General features: G+C 41.6%; 1 protein-coding gene across 7 annotated transcripts in view; it reads right to left on the bottom strand.

Moving 5' to 3' along the window:
* Positions 1-2,135: 2,135 nt before the first annotated feature.
* cluha (clustered mitochondria (cluA/CLU1) homolog a) overlaps positions 2,136-11,431 on the bottom strand; it is a 93,020-nt gene continuing 83,724 nt past the window's right edge. For 4 of the 7 annotated variants that reach the window (XM_059973453.1, XM_059973455.1, XM_059973456.1 and 1 more), the window contains 3 exons: positions 10,154-10,288; positions 4,322-4,395; positions 3,027-3,837 (listed from right to left, as the gene is read on the bottom strand). In XM_059973453.1, the coding sequence (XP_059829436.1) occupies positions 3,666-3,837; positions 4,322-4,395; positions 10,154-10,288 (381 nt within the window). In that variant the 3' untranslated portion in view covers positions 3,027-3,665. Of the gene's footprint in view, positions 3,838-4,321; positions 4,396-10,153; positions 10,289-11,431 lie in introns of all 7 variants that reach the window. The other 3 variants (XM_059973454.1, XM_059973451.1, XM_059973452.1) reach the window with 1 other exon arrangement.

Raw genomic sequence — 11,431 nt, 5'->3', positions numbered from 1 at the left:
ACCACTTTATAAGGTCCCTCCTCTACTTAATAAAGTGGCCACCGAGTGCATGTCATTCCTTTCCCTGTGTTTTTAATAATCAGTGAAGTTTTAATTTGTATTATACAAGCAGAATTAAATCGGCAGATAAAGAATCCTTGAACACTACAAAAGACAGGCTTGTTTAAGCAGCTAAACGTTAGCCCCTCATTTTTGAAAATGTGATTTCCATTTGGCCTGTGGGGAAGAATGACAATGGTACAGAAGCTATGCTTTATTGACACATTAGTACCCTTGATATCACACCTTTTTGCCTTCATACCAAGGAGGATCTTTTCAGATCAACCATCAGGCTTAATTTTCTTTTGGCTGTGCCACATTCAATTTTCACTTGTATGCACCCAAATTATGGATATACAGACAGGGGGCTTCTTGACTAGGGCCTCTGTCACTTCACATAATGCACCGATAAATTACAAGAATCTTGTTAAGCAAGCCACCCACTTGTGCATTTAAAACTGATTTGGGTTTCTATTTTTAAATTCTAATTAAATCTGGTGATAATGTTTTATTGAGCTTTTTTTTCCTCCACCGTGCAAATGTTTGGTCATGATCACATTTAATTGTTAGACCTGGGAAAAGGTGCAAGTCTGGATCTAGGAAAAAGGAGAAGGTTTGCTTTTGCAGCTGACCAAATCCAGATTTGATCCTCTATTGTTAAAGTGAGGCAGAATCTGCATTAAAAAAAAATCACCTGCAGATTGCCAGGGAAAGGGCCAGGTCTGGGATTTGGTTTAGCAGCTTGTCGTCCCTGCTCTGGAATCCAGCATGTTGTAATTCCTTTTCAACATTTGCCAATACTACAGGATGTTTCCCTATGGCGGGAGAGTCTAGGATTATAGGGTATAACCTTAGAATGCAAAGACCTCCCATTAGAACAGTGACAAAAAGCTTCTTCAGTCAGGGGTGGTGATCTGTGGAATTCAATGCCATAGACAGCTCTGGAGGCCAAGTCATTGGGTATATTTAAGGCAAAAATTGTTATGTTATTGATCAGTACGGGTGTCAAAGGTTACAGGGAGAAGGCAGGAGAATGGGGTTGAGAGGGATAGTAGATCAGCCATGATGGAGCAGAGTTGATGGACCAAAAGGCCTAATTCCAAATCTTTTATGGTTTACATACAAGTTACAATGTCAAAATCTAAAATTTAAAATAAAAAGTTGATTGAAAAAGTAAGTCACCCTTGGGTAACTCAGTTGAGGCAAGAAATAAAGTGTTATATTCAGGTCTGTTCAGCATCAGCATTCATTTGGCTTCCTGCTGAACAGATTTTAGGAACCAGAGCCCCAGAGCACTTGTACCCGACACCCACAAAACCTCCCAAACGTGTCGGTGGCTCGGAAAGCTCTGTTCAGTCCTCAGAGCAGCAATCAAATGGAAAAAGGAGGAAAATTCCCCAAAGGGAATTCTCAGTAACACATTTGTAAAATAGCAGCAATCACTTGTAATTATTTTAAATACGCAACTACTCTAACTGACTGAAATTGGCTGCAGGCTACTATGACTATAGGACAAAGTGGGCAGCAAGAAAAATCTTTGTGGAAACCACCCAGCCTGCAAACGGCTTTTCCAAAAGCTCCCTTCTGTAAAGTGCTATAGAGGTACTAAAACAAAATCTTCACACCATCTTAAAAGATTCTTCCAAGACAATCAATTGATCAGCTATTCTAGTTAGACACCCTCATCCCTCTCCACTACCTCACTCGTTGCACTGTAAACTTTGACCAACTTTTTATAATGTCGTTTACACTGTAAATACGGGGTGGTGGTGGGGGGGGGGGAAGAGAGAGTGAATTGGGCAATGTGCAGTGGAAAGCTAGCAGCAGTACATTTTACATACTTGATAATCTGAAGTGCAGATTAAGGAATACAGGGCGGGTAGCACTGGATCCTTTATGTCCGAGCAGAGTCTTTGCTTCCTGACTTAAAGGAATGTTTAAAAATAAAAAAGTAATCACAAACATTAAACATTGATGTTGGCTTTTAAGAGATGACAAAGAAAATGTGTAGCAAAGTTTGAGAATCAAGATGAGAGGTTTTAAAAAGAACACCCATTTCTTTGCTAATAAAGTGAACTGAACAGGTAAACAACATATTCTTGTTCATCATTTATTCAATAGTTGGTGGTGAATTGAAATAATTTAAGAACAAGTTGCTTTGCATTGAAGATTCCCCGTCAGCATCTGTTGCTTCCTACACAGATTTGCCAAATTACCACACACTGACACGCAGTCCCAGCCCCACCGCTTCAGAGGCGTCACCAATGTGCGAGAAAAATCTGAAAGCTTCTAGCATAACGTTGACTGTCAGTGGGGGAAGAGTGCAGCAATAAAAATGATTTTGCATTGATCAGATACACCCAGACTATAGTTTGGGAAGCAACTTTTAGACAATCACATGGTTACCCCGATAAAAAGAAAATGATCTTACTCCAACACTTATTACACATTCTTAATGAGAGGCAGTTACTGTGTAATGATTTCATAATCACATCACATGAAATACGATTATACAATTTGAGAATATACTATATAGCACTTATTTCTCTTCATAAATGTATCTTTGCATCATCAGTACCACAACATACATATATTGTTCAAGGGATTTTAACTTTAAAAAATAGGAGGACCATCTCTCTTGGTCAGTCATCACCGGAAAATAAAAGGTTTCCCCGTGAGTTCACCGTGCAACATCAGCTCTTTAGATGCAAGTGGCTTCACCACATGTAGTAAGAAAATCCCACCGTCCCTCAGACACTCAGCTTTGAAACGTGTCACAGTGCGATACGAAAAAAAAACAAGTACAGATTGATTCTAATTATTATTCATTAGTTTTAAAGACACTTTTCCAATTTGAGTTTGGAGGGGAGGTCTCCCAGAGAAAACAATCCTGTTAGCAACATGTTTGAAATCCTTTGGGCAGTTTTTGGGATATAAAAGACACCAGTTTTTGAAAAAAAATTGAACAGGAAAATCAAGGTGAAAGATTTTGGGGTGGTGGGGGTGGGAGTCACAGCATCATCTTTCCACTGCCCTGTACAGTTTTTTAAAAATCAGATTTATGGCTAAATTTGCTGGACTAGCTGGGAAAGCAGCAATAGTCATTAACAGTTGCAAAACTGAACAGAAAAAGTTGGTTCTGAATATCAAAGTCTCAATTTTTTTTTCAGTTGGTGCCCTTCTCCAACATAATGACCTGAGTATTTAAGTATTTCAAGGATCATTCATTTGGAATTTGATATATGTACAGTTTTTTCAGATTATTACACATGTACTTTACAAATGGCTGATTGTTTTACTGACTGTACAAGTGAGTTGTATAACTTTACAAGTGACAGTTTCCAAACATCTAGCATTTTTTTTAATATAATTTTTTTTAGAAAACTCATTGTGCAGTTGCTGCCACTGCTAAGGCTTTGATATTATTCAGATCTGCTATTGGCAGGATTTTAAATTCTTTTTCTTTTCCAAAAAAAACACTAAATGCAACACATGAATAGTACCAGTGCATTTTTTGGTTGTGCACACGCGAGACACAGCACTTATTGCCACAAAGTCTCCTCTAGCCCACAGCACAGAGGTCATCACAGGCCTTAGACTCCAGAAGGTTCCGGAAAGATACCCTTTTATGCTGAAGCCTGTTCTGTGGACGGTTCGGTAATTGGTTGGCTCTCCTCCTTGTGATTTGGTTCAGTCCCTTTCTCCTGGCTGGGGTGGTCCCACTCTGCCCTCTTGCCCGCCTCTTGCAGTTGCTGCCGCCGCTGGACCTCAGCTTTCAGGCTCTCCAGTTCCTTCTGGCTGTAAAGCAAAAGCTCGTGCAAGCAAATGTTTTTTTTTAAAAAGCTTGGAAGAAATGGGTGGGAGGGGAACCAGCACCTCAGTCTGAGACAATCAAACGATGCCTTTCAAACAGAATACCTGGGAAAGAATTCTGAGCTGGCAATGGGAAACGAGTGGAGAAACAAAATTGAAAGGTTTACTTTACTTATGCTAGAACCAGCTTGGTGGATATAATCATAATAGAAAGGAAACAGGCCTTTCGGCCCACAAACTACATACTGTCAAATACATGTTTATCTCAATCCTACTTTCAATCCCATAAATTTCCCACAGATCTGCCACACTCTGTACATTGCCCACTGATCTACGAACTTCTGGGATCTGGGAGGAAACTGGAGCATCTAGGGAAACTTGTGCAGTCATAGTGAGAACTTGTAAACATCAGACAGACAACGCGAGAGATCAGGTCTCTGGAGCAGCTAATTTCGTGCTAGGTCCTTACCTGAGGGGAATGAAGAGAATCCCATTTATAACGTTGAGTTGCTCTAAAACACTTGACATGCTGGGAGCTGTGAACTGGTGGAGACAAAGGATAATTAGTGGTTTTGAAGCACATTTCAGTAAATCAACAATCACAAACTGTGCTCTGCTACAGGACCAGAGGAGGGAGGTGCAAGTTAAACCCCGCTTGGAAAACCTGGTTCACCTTGAAATGTTTGGGAATGGGCTAGTGAGGACTGAAACTCCCCCTACAAGCAAAACAATAGCCTGAGCTGCGACTACACCAAGCTGTGGAGAGCCCCTGAATTCAAAAGTAAGTTGGTTTCCGTCACCAAAGACCTCAGCAAATTTCTACAGGTGTACAGTGGAGAGCATGCTGCCTGGTCTGGCGGTTTCAATGCGCCGGATTGAAAGAGGCTATAGAGGGTGTAGACCCCTCAGCCAGTTACCCCACAGACACAACACATCCACCAGAGGACATCTTCAGGAGGTGCGGCCTCAAATAGGCAGCATCCATCATAAGGATCCCAACCATCTGGGATCATCATGCCTGCTTCTTATTACTGACATCAGGGAGAAGGTACAGAGCCTGGAGACCCGCACTCAATATTTTAGGAACAGCTTCTGCCCCAATGCCATCAGATTTTGTTGCACAAAATGACAAATTTCACAATATATACAAGAGGACATAATTTTAAAGATGATTGGAGTAAAGTTGGGGGGGAGGGGTAATGCAAGAGGTAGTATTTTTTGTTAAAAAAACTCAAGGTGGTGGGTGTGTGGGTGTCAGGGGTGGTGTTAAGAGGCAGGTACGTTAAGAGACTCGTAGATCGACACATGGATGAAAAAGATGGGAGGACTGTGCTGTACTATTCTGTGTTCATCAGTGATGAACCTCAGTTTATTATCAGTGATAATAAACCTGAGTCTGATCCAGCCTCAGCCAAAACTACAACTGCAGCTTCGTGTCAGGCTCCGAGCAGCACTTCTGGAAAGATGTGGTGACATTGGAGAGGTTGCTGAAGAGATTCATCAAAACGATGGGAAGAGGGGGGATTCCGGTTATATGATTAGATTAGAGGGAACAGGCCAGTTCCCCTTGGAGCAGAGGGGGTTGCAAGAGGAACCAAACAGAGGAATTTAAAACCACAGGAGGAACGATTAAAGAACTAGCAGATACAGAATGAAGGTGAAGCACAGACTGAGTGGACAGCCAGCACGTTGTTCCAAAATGGCTAACACAAGAGTGTATAATTTTAACATGACTGGAGGAAAGTACATGGGGTATGTCAGAAGTAATTTATTTTTACAGAGAATGGTGGGACATTTAAGAGATTTACAGTACTGTGCAAAAGTCTAAGGCACCCTTGCAGATAGGGGCATGGATGATAGAAAATAGAGAGCTATGTGAGAGGGAAGGGTTAAATTGATTTTAGAGCAGGTTAAGAGTTTAACAACACATTTCAGGTTGAAGGGCCTGTACAGTTCTATGTTCTGAAAGGCACTTAAGAAATTCAGCCCCTTCCTCCCCCACCGAGAAAACACAGCAAGTGGCTGGGTCATGGAATATACTGCTCGAGCGGATACTGGAGGCAAATTCAATTGTAGCATTCAAAAGGCAGCTCGGACTATCCGAGAAGAGTATTAGCAGGCTTTGGGGAGAGGAGCTACCTGAACATTCATGGACTTAGGCTAAAGTGGCCTTGAGAGCTGTAATCATTCCGAAAAGTCAATCCACAACCTCGATATACAACTTTAATTTGCTGAGGTAGCTGTACACAGAAGGAACCAATAGAATTAGGCTGCACAATATATTAGATACAGAAATCATTTCTATCAGAGAGGCAAGAGCGATTACTAGCCTTCGCAATATGGAAGCAGGAGACAAATGGCTGCCAGTCACACCTGGGTCTCCCTAGTTGATGAATCTTACATTTCTCCCTCAGGCTTCTGCTAAAAGCACAGGGAAACCATTCTGTTGTTATGGCAACCTCAAGCTCCACAGTAAAAGCGATTCTATTGACCGGGGGGCGTGGGGGGGAGAAGAGAGATATGAGGGAAAATGACTGGCTAACACTAAAAGCACGCAGTTGTTGAATTATCTCACTATGAATCCTGGTCATTGATATCCGAGGACAATTAACCCAAGATCACAAAAATGAATAAGCAAAAGGTTCAAATGCAGACAGCACTTTTGGCAGATCTTTGCTCAAAAAATTCTTGCCCAATGATGAAAACAGCGGGAGAGAGACCTGCTTTAAATAAGGATCAGTGAACAAACCCAGTAAATACAATCACGAGAGGAATAACTGAGCCAGACAACACATGAGAACATTTGCCAGTGAACTGCCACAGTATCTGATTTCTGCCACCATCACAAACACTCGTCTGTTCCTTAGGCTGTAGAGATGTTTTAATGCTGGCTCAAATGTCTTTAAGGAAGGCAGTAATCCTATCAAGGGAATTAAATGTCAAGCTCCATGTGTTAGGCCTGTGACCCGAATGTACCACAGAGCTCCAATGAGATCCGTTCCAGGCAGCTGCTGGCTGGGCTACACCAAAAAGTTTCTAATAAATAATAGCTCTAATAAAAATCAACAATAATTTGTACTTAGCACATGGGACTTTAGAAAATGGAAGCTATTATTTTTTAAGTGATATTTTGGACTATCAGGGATCTTTGTAATAGGGTTACAGATGTTTGGGGGGATGGGGAAGGGGTCTGTAAACACCAGGACATGCTCTCTTCTTTATCAGAGAGGAGGCACAGGAGCCCGAGTTCACTCACTTTAGGAACAACTTCTTCCCCTCCACGTTCAGATTTCTGAACAGACCATGAACCCATGACTATTATCTCACTATTTTTCCTCTTTTTGTACTTATTTAATTTTAACACACATACAGTATATGCATGTGGGTATAATTTCCTATTGTATACAGTGTATTTTATGTATTGCACTATATTGCTGCCACAAAACTACAAATTTCACAAGGTATGTTGGTGAAAAGTAAACCTGATTCTGATGGTGAGGTTAACTCCTCCATCAAAAACACCTCCACTACAAGCTAGGCTTCATAATTATTTGCAACAGAGTGCAAGGCAGGCGGCTGTAAATTCTCACAACCTCTCCCCAGACAGATCTGCTGACAAGCGCGTTAACCTGGCTGGAAATGTTAAACTGCTTAGTGTGCTGTGTGGTTATAGGCTGAACTGGCTGCTCACAGCACAGCATAGGCAGAAACACCAGAACTGACACACACATCTGCGGGCTGAATGGGGGAGGAGGTAAAATTAGGGAGATGAAAAGGGGAGAAAGAAAACAACCAAGTAGTGCAAAACCCTGCCACAATGTGAACACATACATCAGACAAGCAGATTCAAAATCAGCCATGTTGCCCCCCACAGTCAAGTCCCATTCAAACTGCTCAGCCCAGATACACTCCTGGCTCCCAAAGTTCATGGAAATGTTTTCTAGGAGTCAAAGAACATTCAGAAAAGCAACTTTTGTTTTGAAAGCTGTATAGCGTTTTACAGAAGTCTCACCACCTCCAGTAAAAATTTCTGTCATTTGGTAAAGTAAGGGGAACGTAAACCACTCATGTCTAAAAAAAATTACGTTTTACACAAGAAGATTATTTTGATTGTGATTTTTAGTGCAGGATTAGAAGCAGAGGCCTCTTTCTCCTGCATTTAATCTCATTGTACCTGCAGCAAGAAACCATCTGCTGGGGGAAATCTGTGGGGTGTGGTGGGAGAAGGAATCGCCCTCGTCATCAACAACTCCTCTCTGCAGATTCCACTCAACCTGCTGAGTCCCACCAGCAGACTGCCCGTTGCTTCAGAACGGACTCAAAAGCTCGAGTTGCAGCCAGGAGCTTCTGCTCCTCGTCCAACTACCACTCTCTCTGCCTGAGCCAGAACATTAAAGTTAAGACTCTCTAACTGAGAATTAACTAGGGATGTTACTAATGACACAGTCTCTGTAAAGCTGCATAATCCAGATAGGATTAACTACTTGACATCAATATTAGGAAGGGCTTCAAATAATAGTAGTTTTCCTGAAGTTGATGCCAATGAACCTATGGTACAAAGCCAGGAGATGTGGATTTTAAATGACCTCAAATCAGTAGAGAATAGCTAGTGTTTTTGAAGTCACAATCCCACCAAATTGGAAACATTTTGGTGTCAATCTCAGGGTTTGCTGACTCTTGGTGGCCAATGGAGATGGTGATTTCTTAGAGGACTATTGTTTTCAGAGCAAGTGAAAAAAACTGTTCACCCTCAGAAACAAGACGAGAGACTTGGATGTGAGCAGTTATTTAGTTGTGAAAGGAGGAAACTCCCCTCTGGGGATGCTGTAAATAAAAATAATTTTATCTTTAAGTCTCTTATTAGGCCAGAGTGGGATGTAGAATGGGGCAGTAAAACAGTTTCCATTTGGAAAATGAATTCATTCTGAAATTTCTCATACATACACACACACACCCCCACCCCTACCCTCCTCCGTACATACACGTTTTGCAACTGACATCAAGGAAGTAGATTTTACTCTGTTTATTTCTGGTCATCTCATTATAAGAAGGATGCAGAAGCTTTAAAGAGGGTGCAGGGGAGGTTTACCAGGATGCTGCCTGAATTAGAGAGCATGTTTTATGAGGATAGATGGTGCGAGCTAGGGCTTTTTCTTTGAAGGATGAGAGGTGATTTGATAGAGGTATACAAAATGATAAGAGGCATTGATATAGTGGACAGCCGGCATCTTTTACCTAGAACAGAAATGGCTAATACATGATAATTTTAAGGTGATCGATGGAACGTATAAGGGGACGTCAGAGGTAGTTTTTAAAAAAGATACACAAGAGACTTGTGTGTGCATGGAACACCCTGCAGGGAGTGGTGGTAGAGGCAGATACATTAGGGAGATTCACGAGACTCTTAGTCCTCCATTTTTCTATTATCCATATGCCTATGTCAGAGGGAAAGGTTAGACTGATCTTCGAGCAAGCTAAAAGGTTGGCTTAGCACCGTGGGTCAATGGACCTCTACTGTGCTGTACTATTTAGTTAATTATATGTCTGTTCTATGTTCTGAGTTGCTTTTGTGAGCAGTACAAAGCTTACAACAGGGTAGGATGCCAAACTTCAACTACACCAGTCACACTTCCGAGATGGATAAGCAGCAACATTCCAAATGCCCATCCTTACGTATGATGAGGGGATCTAGTCGACATTGAAGTGAATTATCAAAAGGGAATAATACACAACAAATTTCACGTCATGTGTCAGTGATGATGAATTTAAGCAACAGACACAAAGTGATGGAGGGACTCAGCAGGTCAGGCAGCCTCAATGGAGGGAAATAGTCGACGTTTTAGCCAAAATTCTTCACCAGGACAACCCTCCATAGACGCTGCCTGACCAGCTGAGTAGTCCTCCAGCATTCTGTGCCTGTTAGCAAGATTTCCAGCATCTGCAGAATCTCTTGATAATAAATCTGATTCTCAACAGCACTTATGATTAGAAAACCATGGTCAAGATGTGCAGGTATTGGGCGAAGCAAGTATAAGAAACAAAATAAGATACTAGTGTAGTTTCCTCATTGAAGGGACATGAGCAAATCAGGGGTTCCCAAACTGGGAATGCTTGCATAATGGCGTTGGTCCATTGCATTAAAAAGTTTGGAAACACCTGGACTAAATTGCACCTGTTATTACTGGTCAACACATGCATAATATATAGTCAGCTGTTTTATCATTTAGAGAATCGCTAACTTCGCAGTTCATAGCAAGAAAATCTCTCAGCAGGCCTGCTTTCTGGATGACACCAAACTTACCTTGAGTGGAAGAATACTGGCATTTGATCCGTTCTTGTAAATCTCGTTCATGGTACGCTGAAGGGCTACAGCTTGCTGCGTGAGGTATTTTAAATACTCCGAGCTTTCTTTGGTTTTCTCATGATTCTCACCCAGCTGGGAAGAGAGAGGTGGGAAAGGGAATCAGTGAGGAGTTTCACGTGTAACATTCCAGTCATTATCCATAGTGAGAATTAGTGTAGACGGGACAGTACATCGTGTGTAAGTTAGTGAACTACTATCCAGAGGCCTGGATTTTCAGAAGAGGTTCACAAGAATAATCCCAGGATTGAAAGGGTCAACATACCAGAATGGCTAGGGGTCTGTACTCAGTGGAGTTTAGAAGAATGAGTGGCATTGAAACCTATTGAATATTGAAAGGCCTAGAAAAAGTGGATATCAGAATCAGATTTATCATCACCAGCATTTAATGTGGAGAGCATGTTTCTTATAGTGTGGGGGGGGGGGGGGGGGGAGGGGAGAAATTTAGAACTATAAGGTACAGTCTCAAAATACAAGTAGGCCCCTTTAGAACAAAGATGAGGAGAAATTTCTTTAGCTAGAGGAATTTAAACTGAAGCAATTAAATATATTGGAATTAGAAATTTCAGCAGCAGTCCATTAGACAAGCTGAAGAATGGTCTCAGCCCAAAACATCGACCCTTTATTCCCCTCCATAGATGCTGCCTGACTTGCTGAGTTCCTCCAGTATCATGTGCATCTCAGCCATCAGACAACTAGTTCATCATTAGGAAATGTGTCATCCTTAACTGACGAAGGGACAAGGGATTATAGGTAACTCCAGTCCCACTAATGTGGTTCAATCTTAACTGCCCTTTGAACAGACGCAGCAAGGAGGCAGTTCAGAGGGCAGCTAAAAAACGGACAATAAATACTAGTTTGTCAGTGATGTCCACTTCCTGTGGATAAGTGAAGTGCAACACCATGGAGAAATCTTACTGTAAGCACCCAGAAAACCAGTTAGAATCAGTGCCGGGCACTAAACTGGTGGGGAAATCATAAGAGATTTATGGCATCAGAGTTGGCCACTGGCCCTTTGTGTCCTTGTCAGCCACAAATAAATGCAACTTGGGCTGATACAAGTGAGTTTATCATATTTAAAAGAAACACTCAAAAGGGAAGATTTTGTAAATTGATGCTTTTGTGGAGTGACTTAGTAAACTAGGTACAGATTAATGTAAATATTCAAAATCCCATACGAGAAAAACATAACTTGGTAATAAGCCAGGTTCTCTTGCC

Source organism: Hypanus sabinus, chromosome 6, assembly GCF_030144855.1.
Source record: "Hypanus sabinus isolate sHypSab1 chromosome 6, sHypSab1.hap1, whole genome shotgun sequence".
NCBI classification, from domain to species: domain Eukaryota; kingdom Metazoa; phylum Chordata; class Chondrichthyes; order Myliobatiformes; family Dasyatidae; genus Hypanus; species Hypanus sabinus.
Note: the sequence above shows the minus strand (reverse complement) of the source record. Positions and strands in the feature narration are given on the sequence as shown.